This window comes from Nannobrachium achirus (genome assembly GCF_963921795.1).
Source record: "Nannobrachium achirus genome assembly, chromosome: 19".
Classification (NCBI taxonomy): Eukaryota; Metazoa; Chordata; class Actinopteri; order Myctophiformes; family Myctophidae; genus Nannobrachium; species Nannobrachium achirus.
The window spans coordinates 30,449,485-30,462,419 of record NC_137826.1 but is presented as its reverse complement, the minus strand read 5'-3'; the positions used below and the strand labels follow the sequence as shown (position 1 = coordinate 30,462,419).

The 12,935-nt window shown below is 40.7% G+C and overlaps 1 protein-coding gene across 1 annotated transcript; it reads right to left on the bottom strand.

Moving 5' to 3' along the window:
• Window positions 1-413: 413 nt before the first annotated feature.
• Window positions 414-10,355, bottom strand: gltpd2b (glycolipid transfer protein domain containing 2b). Its single transcript, XM_080749167.1, has 4 exons — window positions 10,139-10,355; window positions 5,371-5,429; window positions 4,976-5,163; window positions 414-4,023 (listed from the first exon to the last, which is right to left on the bottom strand). Exons 1-4 carry the CDS (start codon window positions 10,206-10,208, stop codon window positions 3,420-3,422), a joined length of 921 nt encoding a protein of 306 aa, XP_080605293.1. The 5' UTR covers window positions 10,209-10,355; the 3' UTR covers window positions 414-3,419.
• Between the last annotated feature and the right edge of the window lie 2,580 nt (window positions 10,356-12,935).

The window sequence follows — 12,935 nt, the reverse complement described above, 5'->3', positions numbered from 1 at the left end:
CATTGTTCCCCAGTGTCACAGAATGTTATTTCTTATCTCCATTTGTCATGTTTCTTCTGTGATCATTTGGAGATGTCTCCTAAAAGCAATATATTTATTTCCTGTGTGAATGTGTTGTGTGTTTATTGGAAAGGCTGTAGAAAGTTTATCAAGTCATCAAGAGTGCGACAGAGGGGCAAGAGCACATAAATATTGCATTCACATATAGATATACAGTATGTTTGCCATTGTGCATTGTCAAGATTGAACAGAAAAATATTGTTTTATTAAAAGAAGAAGAGTATTTTCTATTGCTATTTTGTTGTAAGGGGGGAAAGAATGTATTCGTTTGGAACGTATCATTACAAGGGAGGTAGCTGATAGGTTTTCATCAAACATTCTGAATGACAAAACATGACAACTTTAAGTTTGATGGCAAACCAGTTTTTATTTAATGCATCATTTTAAGGTCTAGACATTATAATTTAAGTTTGCCATATAGGCCATCAAATGTTTTCAGTGAAATCACCAACTCAATCAAAGTTTACTGGCTGCTCTTTCAGGCAAATACTGCATGTCTCTTATGAACTTCATTGTATAAGAGTGAAGATGAGATAATTCACATTAACTGGATCACATGTCGAAAATACAACCCCCTTTAAGGAATGAACAATGCTTTCACAGTACATTCGGTACATTATAGAATTTACACACAAAGAAAATCAGTATACAGCACAAACCTTTTTATGGCACCAGTGGTAGTGTGAACCATATTTGTTTTCAGATGATCAAATAATACAGTAAACCCATGCACCCACACCCCCCCCAAATATTGCCTAAGATTGTGGTGCAAAGATAATTAAAGACAACAATGAGGAGGAAATCCATGGAATTTGTTACTTGGGATGCTCTCGTCCAAATGGCTGACGATTCTATTTTGTTTGGAACTTTATATTTTGCTGTTACTGTATGTATATTTTTGCTCATGTTTACTGCAAAAAGATAGAGAAATAAATAAATGTCATTTAAGGGAATTCAATGCCATTCTCTCTTCTTTCTCCTCCTCAGCAATTCTTTCCTCTCAAACAGCAGTGAACACCACAACGATTCAGAGGGACATTAAAAACCACACAATTCCTTTCATGATGATTTATCATGACTTGGACAAAGTCAATTTGGAGTGTTAAATTACCCTTGTGGGTCCGGACTCCATTTGGAATTTTGCTGTGCAAGTTTCAGCAAAGTCAAAAGTGCGGAATCACGAGACAGAAGTCCACCATCAAGTTAAAGTCAGAAGTGTGGATACTGTATACAGTATATAATCTAAATCTAGTGTAATCTCATTCACCATCCCTACAGCCTATGCTCCATTCATATGGACCTCCACTCTTTACCCATGTAATAACGGGAGATGATCAAATACTGCTGACAAAGAACAAGAGATTGAAGAGTAGAGATTCAAAGTTGTATTTCTTAATTGCTGTAAGCTTTACTAACGAAAAAGTAGACATGTCTGGTAGTCAAGTATATTGCCGTCATTCCGCAACCTATCGAGTAATACATTAAATAGTTACAGTAGTTAAAAAAATGTACCAGTTCATTCCCATAGAAATGAATAAATATGTCCATTTTGTTAAAGAGTGCATTTGACTACATGACTCCCGACAAATTGATTGAGTTAAAGATTACAGCCGAGACGTATTAGCGTTTTCTGACCCTCACTCGACCCCTCTCCCTTGCTTTGCTCTCTGCCCTCTGGCTCTAACCTTATCACTGGATTCACTGACAGAGAACAAAAGGGCACTGACAGAGAACAACTGCACTGCACTGCACTGCACTGCACTGCACTGCACTGCACTGCACTGCATGCATGTAGTGCATTGGCTGCACTGCCTGGACTGGCTTCACTGCACTGCCTGCACTGGCTTCACTGCACTGCCTGCACTTGCCTGCACTGCTCTGCCTGCACAGGCCTACACTGGAATGACGACCAATGCAGGAGGACGGAGAGTGAGGATTACCCGGTATTAGTGGTATTTGTGGGTTTAAAATAGTCTGATAGAAGGTAGCACAAGTAACTGATAACTGTACACGCACACATTGAAATCTTCAGAGTTAATTGAACTCTGAGAGAGTAAAAATGGGTCCATTTGGTTCCATTTGTACATGCTCAAAGTTACAAAATAATGGATAAATTAACACTGAGAATTGTACCGTGGCGTGCATGCACGCACGCGTGCACTCTCCCGCACACACTCACATACACTTTTTTACAATGCACTTCCACATCTCAGTGCAAAAATATTGTCATACAATCTTTATCAATAAAAATTCGTAATAGTGTTTGTATTACAGAGAAATTGTAATTTTATCTTGCAAGGACATACCGTACATCTACTGTAATGATGTCCTTGCTGTAAACATTATTTTCACATTTCAATAAATTACAGAAGTTACTTAATAATTATTTCCAAGATAAGAATAAGCCTGTGGCAGTGCACTAGAGCTCATGATGGAAAATGGATCATCGATAATCAATACAGATAGTCTTAAAAAAGAAAAGAAAAGATGCATACATCATTGACCATATTCACATGGTGGCCATTTTGTGGTCAGTGAAGGCATTAAAGTTGGAGTTAATGTAGATTTTCCCATCTTACCTCATGTTCAAGAGTTGCGGTTTGTCACCCCTCGAGTATGAAGCAAGAGCAAAATGGCTGCCGTGTGAATATGGACAATGGCAACACTGGGAGTTATGAAGAAATGTTGCCTAGTAAACGACTGTTATGGCCCACGGTAAAACGCCATAGAGTCTATTTTATTGTCATATCCCATCATAACTGTATAATCATTATGTGAATTGGTCCCAGATCTAGCCTAGAATTATGAAGGTTCAGTGTAGCAAAGTAATCACTTATTTTAAATGGCCAATTACTCCAAACAGGAAAAACATAATATTGCTCTCAATGAAAATTTACATTTAGTCAGCTGTCAACTTAAGTTGTCAACAGCCATAAAATAGGACACTAATATAGGCCTAACAAAGCAAACTAGTGGTTTGCATATAGCCATGTTTGGTGTTTTTTTCCCCCAGACACTCATTACAATAGTGTCACACTTTGACTGCTCCACTAATACTGTAGGTCCAGACATTATCTCACAGGATATGGAGAGGAATGTCTAGAGGAGTAAACATACTTTCAATATCAAATGATTGTTCCCATCGCCCTTTGGTTTCAGAGGAAAATGTTGCCCTCATAAACAGTGAATGATTAAATAAAAAACATTCACATTTGCCTTGAGAAGTCCCGACATCTTCTGTGGCAAGAAATCATTGTCCAACTGGCATGAAGCTAATTATTCTGCACATTACCAATATAGTAACACTGTAAACAGTACTGGTAACGCTAGGGCTGGTACTGCTCTGTTTTCCTCACATTCTATGGCAAATCCAGCATATGATTATCCTCCAGAGCCACCTGGGTCATGTCATAAACCTCTCTGATGCCCTTTACCACGTTACCGAGTAGTGCACTGAACTCCTCCTGGCTTTGCACGCACACAAGCCTAAAGAAGAAGGCCCGCTCGGGCATGGCGATGAAGGCCAGTTCAGCAGCTTTGCGGACAAGCCACGTGTGGTGCTTTGCGAGGGTGCCCTGGTAGGCCTCACGGCAGAGGTCTGAGGGGCTCCTGAGCCTGCCCGCCAACGGGGTCTCCGCAAGCTTCTCTAGAAAGCTCTCCAGCCACAAGAGAGCGCGATGGAGACGGAGGAGAGTGCGGCACCCAGAGTCCGTCTGGCGCTGGAAGTTCACCAGCCCCTGGCTGACTTCAGCTTGGATCATGCTGCGCACCGACTGGTAATCGTCAGAGTGGGACCCTGGCGCGTCCAACTCTGTGCTCAGTGAATTGACCGAGTCTTTGTTGGACCCAAACTCTGCGTCTGGGCTCCGTTTTGACATCTCGGCCAGTTGGCGGATGATGGAGGTTTTGGTTTGTATCTCGCTAGATATCAGTCCAACCATTGGGCCCAGAGCCTCCATGAACCTGCAAGGGCAGAAGCCAAAGCCTTTATATCAGGGGCTGGTACATCTTTCTTGTCATTAGGTGGTGGGCCCGGACATAATCAGTGGCTAATTTAAGAACTAACTTGCGGCAGACCATCTTATATACAATAATAATAACTACTTGTATATAATATTGTATAATAAAACTATATAAAAGTTAATAAATGAAGATTTTTGTGATATGACTGCACACTGATAGAATTGTGTGTGTAATCAAATGTTACAGGTGTAGATAGAAAATACTGGGTTATCATTTTGTGCAGGCCACATCCTTGAATACACTTCATTTTATCAGTAAACTACAGTCATACTCCCTTTCGTACAGAGAGATAAACAAGCTCTTTCAAGCTCAAGGTCTGCTCTAAGATATGGGAAACACCTGCCTGTAATTCACTCCCAACATGGATCAAAACATTCTTCAAGATGGGGGTAGATTCTCTATTATAGCCTGAATGTATGGCAGTCAGGTACTGTAAATGATTTATTAAATATCTATTTCTTTATCAGTCAGTCATACTCAAAGTTACAAAATAATGGATAGATTAACACTGAGAATTGTACAGTGCATGCCTGCATGCACGCGTGCACTCTCGCGTGCACTCTCGCACACACACTCAAACAGCGATAAACAAGCTCTTTCATAGAATAGGAGCTCAAGGTCTCCTCTAAATATGGTGAGAAACAATGTGAAATTATTTACAAAATAATTTACTGGGCCAGGTATTATTGCTGGTGGGCCAGTTCTGGTCTATTGCCTACCACTGCTTTATATTATACTGTTTTTGGTGCACAACAAAGCATTCAATCAAGTATAAAACGCATGCATTTCACTCGACACAAGTGAATGAATGAATGAATGAATGAATGAACTAACGAATGAATGAATGAATGTCTGTGCTTTCTGCTTAATTTCAGTGAGTAGTGCAGCTTACTTCACAAGCTCATCCCAGCTGGCGAGATATGGCTGCAGCAGCACATCTGATGGTGGTTGTTTTGCAGCCAGCAGGTGGGCATATAGCATGCCCACCTGGAACCTCTGACCGGGACAATGATGCAAGTCCAGCGTGTCATCATCCACGCCACTCTCATTACTATTGGACAGATGGTGCGGCTCATGGAGCTGGAGGCGGGGGATGGGGATGACAAGGGGGAGGAGGTGAAGCATGCAGAGAGAGAGAGAGAGAGAGAGAGAGAGAGAGAGAGAGAGAGAGAGAGAGAGAGAGAGAGATAATGGGTGACGGGAAATGCATTGGATTCACTTAATCTAGGAAATCAGCTTGGAAATATAACTGTATGAATGGCTTTACAATTTGCTCCCTCTTCTTACCTTGTTAATCTGATTATAACTTTTCAAACAAGAATCCCAGTGGTAGTCCAATCCTCCCTCTGTGATTTAACATGAATGAGAGAGAAAGAGAGAGAGGAGTGAGAGCGATGCAAATTGATTATTTTATAAAGTTTACACTATGGATGTCACAAGGACCCTCTATGGTTTGTTCTTTGGGATGCAATAATCACTAGATTACAAAGTCAGTTTAGAATTTTTAGTAAATTATTAACTTATTTTACAGAACATACTTTTGATATCGATGCTATCGGAGGGAAAAAACAATATTTTTCAGGAAATGGAAAAAATAACCTGTGTTCCGATGAATCCAATGTATTATTTAGTCACAAGTACCTTTCATTGGTTAAATATGTATAAAACCCACAGACAGATATAACCACTCATGTTATTATAGACAGAGCTTTTCAAGAAAAGTGTAGATCTTGTAGATTGGCTATTTTAGCTACTTTTGCATGACACTGTCTGTCATATAACAAATGTGTTCTGCCCGACAAGTGACGATATGATGAAATGAGGTCATAATGTCCAAAAGGATGTGGATTCTGTACAAAAAACTCCTTTGGCCAACCATGTCATTCCTAACACCACCGAGTGATTTAGTGCCAGGCAGTCTGAAGTGCAAAAAGGTTTAAAGTGATCCTGGCAACAGCATAGCCGGAGTCTTGTGATATTTGTGGTTTCCAGACTCAGAGAATTCATTGTTAATCACAATAGGTTTTAAATATAACAACATGACCTTTCTATGGTTATTAGGGGAACACTCAAGGTTCAAGGGGTTCAAGGTTGTACTCTATTGTTACGTCTTTTGGACAGGTATATAAGATATTTTTGTTCGGCTTCCTTACAGACAATATATAAAATAGAGCAGAATCTAAAGATAAAATAATAAGTAATAAGTAATAAGTAATAATGACTTAGGAAAGAAAGAGTGCAAAAGAGCAAAGAGAATGGAAAAAAGCATCGTCAGCTGTACATGTGAATAAAGTTTGGTGTATTGTATACACCAATGGCATTATTTTCCCGTAGTAGCAACTGTACCTTTTGTTAACAACTTCAAAAAAAAAAAAAAAAAGAAAACTTCACAGTATATATATTTATGTACAATAGGTGCAGTTCAGCCTCCCAGTATCTACTGTAGGTGAGGCTCGAGCATAGTAGTGCATGGAAGGAACGGGGGGATGTTCGGCTAGTGATTCCTTTTGCCCTGGACCGTTCTCGTCTTTGACAGTTTGTTCATGTGCCTGATTGTTTGTGGAAAGAAGCTTTTTTGCAGTCTGTTGCTAGTAGCTTTGAGACGGCATAGTCGTTTTCCATGCGGCAACATCTTAAACAGACTGTGGTTGGGATGGTGTAGATCTTTGATGATTCCCTGGGCTTTTTTGACACATCGTTCGTTGTACAGGGCTTGACAGGATTGGGGGGAGATTGCTTCCGCTGATGCGTTCAGCTGTCCGCACGACCCTCTGCAGGGCCTTGCGGTTGAGGTCTGTGCAGCTGTCGTACCAAGCAGTGAAGCAGCCAGTCAGGATGCTCTCTGTGGTACCTCTGTAGAAAGATCTATTTACACTATTTATGTAAGTACAATTATACCACTTCTATTATAGGCCTACACGATTGAGTGGGGGTGGTAAATGTCTTATTTTGTCTTTCTTGCCCTGTCTGTATCTTAATTTTTATTTCTTGAAGTCTGTGTTTCAACCCTCTCTGGAGGGTGGAGTGGAGATTGGAGGAGTGGTGTGGAGTCTGGAGTGGAGACCCACCTGGGCTTCATTTCTCAATGGACGGGTTTCTGGTCCACGTTACACTGATAAGAAGTAGATGCGTGCGCAGGTTCGGTACCAAAATTAGCCAATGAAACCAGCGCTCCCCAAAACAACAGGTTTGGGGATTGGTGGGAATTGATTACATGATACACTCAGCTGTGCATTTAGTCTCAATGTTTGTAAACAAGAAACCCGTCCATTAACCAGACAGCATAAAAGCCTGGGAGAAGCTACTGCACCTTACAGTCCTTCAGCCATCCATCCATCACCTCCATGTGCTGAACCATTTTTGTAACTAGCATTCATTTCACTTTGTAGGCTGTGAGCCATATCTTATGTCTTATCTTATGCTAATACTGTATTAAAAGTGAAGACAAGGGAAGCTTGGTAGGGGTGTGCTGCCATTTCTTTTCATTCCAATTTTGAAATACATGTTTAGTGTTTACAGCCATTCCTTTTCAGGTAGCAATCTTTCCGTTATTTTGGCCTTCCTGAAGATTTATGCTTTCCCCATTTCGTCTTCTATTGAATTTCTGTAATGCTAACTTCATTTGGTAATAAATGTGTCACTCAGCCTCTAGACTACATTAAGGTTGTAGAAAAAACAAATGCAGAATATGGAACCCAGGTCCACACTAAGATTACAAGCGCTTCATCATATAAAACATGTCTACATATTAAACCTTTTTGTGTTGCATAAAACACAAGTCTATTTACTGTACAAAACAAAAACATTGCGGGTAAAACTGAATAAAGTCCAGGACTCCTCTATTGTGGTCCCCTTTCAAACAAGGTGGCAGCCGCAGCCCATGTGTCAAAGGAACATGTATAAAAGACGAGTAAAGGGAAGAGGATCACATTGGAATCTTATCCATAATGTCAAGATTTTGTTAGGTTTTTAAACAATTAATGCTTGATTGCACACTGTACCTGAGTTGGCTCACTACTAGGCCTGCTCTTTTTCCCATCTATACAAAATCCCTTGTTCCCCCAGAATAGGGATGCTATGGTTCAAGTGGTTAAACATTCTCAAAAGCTTGGGAGGTACTTGGTTGTCTGGAGTTGTCCCTGTTACCATGGATCATGGGACATTCCTTGTGACAGATAATCCTCTGCCTCACTATTCCAATATATCAGAAATGTCTTTGAATATCTTCTTTCATAAATGACTGACTGCAGACTGTTGTTTGTAATCAATGTTCGAGGCTTGACCCAGTCCCAGTCATAATCGTATGACTATACTTCAATGGTGTAAGCCAGGGGTAGGCAACCTTAGGCACGGGTGCCAACATTGGCACAGGGGAGGGTGATCACCGGCACACTGGCAGAAGTGTGAGAGGATTTTTATTTTAAAAACAGATCTTTTTTTTTTAAACGTGGTCAATTAAAGGAAGTTAGCTAATTTATAGCAAATTACATTGTGCAGAAATGTGCACAAAAGTGTACATTCATTAAAACTCTGAACTCTGACTCTCGGAGTTGGGGAGATAGGTAGATTATTGCTCTGAGTCTAATGATCATTATAACAATGTCCTGCCAGTCAAAAATAGTTGTCATTTTTTTTTTATGTGGTCAATTAAATGAAGTTAGCTAATTTATATCAAATTTCATCTTGCACAAAATTCTACATTCATTAAAACTCTGAACTCAGACAGGGGAGGGAGTCGGGGAGGTGGATTATTGCCAATTAAAATATGTAAAAATATTTGTCATTAAAATGTATGTTGACACGGCACACTGACACTCTAGAAAATAAAAACATGGCACTTCATTTCAAAAAGGTTGCTGACCCCTGGGTAAGAATATACAGTAAATACAGTATGTGTTTATGACACAATGTGTATTCCATTATCAAGATACTGCAGGCCCAACTATCTACTACTATTCATATCCTATCTTGATTGCTTCTATAGTATATGAGTCATGGCATACATATCTCCAACTTGAGCGAACAGTGATCAGGATCCCAACAGAGGATTCTAAATCACAACACTGACTAACAACATCATTGACCTATCATAGAGACCATTTACTGGAAACCTAGCCTCGGAGACCCAGGCTTTTATTTTGGCGATACTGGAAACCTGAAGGTTGCAAGTGAATGAAAATCAAATTCAGATATTGCTACTGGCTTTTAATGCATTTAAAGCACACATGCTCTCTAAAAAAAGGATGGATCAAGCAGAATGTTTGAGTATGTCTTAATAAAGTTAAACTAAATAATGTTTTGCAGATACTGACAGCAGGCCATGTGACCTCAGTTGACAGTTCAAGCACGGAGTATGATGGCTAGATAGCTTTTGTGTATATAGTTCCATAAACATACCATTTACCCACTAAGATAAATATAAACATAAACAATTTAACCAATGGGCTTGCTATCTTGTGTCAACCAGATAATCGCTCTTGCCTAGGATGTACATAGTGCATGTTGATAGCCCAACTACCAAAGATTTCCAATCTTTACAATGTAATGGCTGAAAGCACAGAAGTAGAGCTGTTAGTGCACCATAGCCAACACTGGCATTACTGCCAGCTTTGTCTGGACTCTGGACACATTTACTCATGTTCACTGTGTCTGTATTTCTAGGATAGTTACAACACAAGCAAAGTCACTGCTGAGTCTTCATAGACCCACACCAGCTACATGGACGCCAGTATAAAAGTGCAAAATAGGGAGTATCACACCACCATGCTTGATTCTGCAGCCACTTCACCATGTGACACATTCCTGACCTAAAGCCTATACATTCCAAACAAGGGAGGCTTGTCTGGATTATTAGTATCATAAAGCCTCACACACACACACACACACACACACACACACACACACACACACACACACACACACACACACACACACACACACACACACACACACACACACACACACACACACACACACACACACACACACACACACACACACACACACACACACACACACACACTCGGAAGAGTGTTGGCAAGAAGTGAATACTCACGGAACCACAAAGAGCCAAGGAACAGCAGTAGAACTATGATGGCTACCACAGCCTTGCTCTTTACCCCCATGGTGAAGCCCAGTCCTCTTTCCTCCTGTCTTGTGTCAGCCAGCTTTTTATCTGTTGATCCCACAGTGTTTCACACAGTCCTTGTACCCCCTCTCGCACCGGCCGTCACAATCACTCCTCTATTGGTCCCCTGCCTTCAACCCCCCCTCCTGTCCCCTCAAGTCATTCATACCCCCTCCCCAAAACCTCAACTAAAAAGTGGCTCTCTCCTCCCCTGCACCACCACCATGCTTCTGATTCAAGCAGCCAACGCCGGGTCAGTAGCGCTATCAATCCTTTAACTTCTTTTTCCAATCGCTGTTTTATATAGTTTCTCTCTCTCCTGCCAGTCTGTCACTTGCTTCTGTCGGTCCCCCTGCTCTGTCTCTCAAAACTTTCTGAATGGCCACTCTTGCTGTTGTTGCTCAATGTGAGAGAGTCCAGAGATCAGCAGTGTTCAGTGGCTGATAAAAAACAAGTCTTTGCAGCACGTCCGCCAGTAACCCTGTTCCCACAAAAACATCTTCTATATACAGTATGAGCTATCCTACTCCTGTCTGGCTCAAGTAAACACTGGACCTATATGTCCGCTCCTCCCAAAGTCCCTCCCTTCTCTGTCTCACGCGCACACACACTCACTTACTCATGCTCTCACTCACCCACTAAACCCACCCTCACCAAACCCCACTACAACCATCATAAATAACATCTATCTGAATCTAAATTCCTCAACTTATTGAGGCATTTGAGAGCATAAAAGGAGACATTTTAAACCAACGGAAGCTGAAAAATCACCCTATACTTAAACAGATTGATGACCGGCTTTCCGTCACACATCATGTTTGTCATCCTTGTCATGAGCTAAAGTGACAAAGTCAAGACGATCTAAACTTCTCTATTGATTTTAAAGTGGGTCAGGGAAAAAAACACACTGCCTCCATTCACTACTTTGTCATTACTTTGATTAAAGAGAGATTTGATCTGAACACTTTAAAGACCAAGTGAACCATGTCCTCTCTTGGCTGTGATGGTTCAAGGATCAAAGCTCTGTCAAACATGACAGCTGTTTACCTCCGTTTAATAATCACAAAACGTATATAAGGAAACTATTTTCCCTTCTTTTTCTTTTTTTGTGTGACTATCTTTGCTTTTGTTCCTAATAAAAGGAGTTTGCCAGTGTGGTAAGTCCTGGCAAAACGTGTTTAAGTCTAAAGTCCGAAAGAATTACGTGGAGAATAAAGGGTGTTCCTCTATCAGACATTATCATGTCTAATAGAGTTTACTGCCAGGGCTGTGGGGGAGGGGAAGAGACATTGAACCCAACACTCCGGACATGCTCACCATGAGAGATCCAACAATGGTATTCTCGGCAGAGGAGCGGGAAAATGAAAGCAATGGAATTCATTAGGAAAGGAGGGGCTGGTCATGAGGCTCTTATTCAGTGCAACCAATGGAAGGCGGCATTTGAAAATAGGCAGTGGCTGAGAGGGGAGATAGATGGGAACCTTGTGAAAGCATGTGACACTTTTTTGGAATACTTGGAATATCTGGCCCCACAAAGCTCTATGAACGCCAACCCCACAAAAACTCCATGAACCCACACCCAGACATCTGTTCTAATCCCTTACGATAAGAACGGGTTAAAGTTGGAGCCACATAAATCAATCATGTCAAAACTGTTGAATCCTTGACGTTTTGTAGTAAGAGTAACGTCTGTTCGCATTTAAATTGAAGCAACACTCAACCTGATGGTCATGTTCTCAAGTATTCCATAGCAGCATGTATTTGGCAGTCCTAAGCTGCAAAATCCTGATGGTAAATATTTACACTGAGAGAAGAAAAAAATTGGCCCCACTACCACACCACTTTTAAGTGAAACAGTTAGCTTCATGAATTGCAGCTTAACATTTTTTATGTATATTTTGATCTTTTTTTCTTTCTTTTTTTCCCCACATGCTAGGTTTTTAAATCAGACTCATAATGATTGTGTCATTGTATTCAGCCCTACTGGCCAAATGTGTATTCAAAGTGAAAGTTGTAAAACTTTCAAAAGTCTTATCTCAGCAGAGTCCGCAGCGCACACAGTGCAGTGGTCACCAGTGTACATACTGTAGCAAAGGGGCTCCCACACGTTTTCATGCCAAGGACATTAGGCCTACCGCTGCAGGTTCTCGATTGCGAAATGCTTGTAGATTTCTTTTACAATAATATGTGGAAAGTGTTTAAAATGGCACAATAATTCTATGAATTGTACTACCTGTACTGTTAACAATCTTGTTTATAAAGTACTAGCCCTTACCCGTTCAAAGATATGAGCTCCAAAATGATGTGCAGTGTGTGGGTTATGGGATGTGCACTGTGCATACAGTATATGAGGGATGGAAAGTAACTTTAACTGGTGCTTGCATGATAATATGTAGGAGCATCAATGTAAGAAATACCCGTTTCGTTTAATGGCTACCCCCCCCAACAACTCTAGAATGGTCACCATGAAACTTTGCATGCATTCAAATCAACCTCATGGTGGTGCTATATAACAGGCCACTTCACACTTTGACCAATAAATTTTGAACAATATGTGCAATCTTCCCCAGATTTTTTGGATCATGAAACAACTCTCCGTAGAGGCCCTGCCCATTCCAACAGCTTCCTATTAATGCACCTCTTGATATTTAAACATCTCTTGAATTATATATCTTGAATTATTACTTGTATTTCGTAAAAATATGTATACTTTTATGTTTGATGT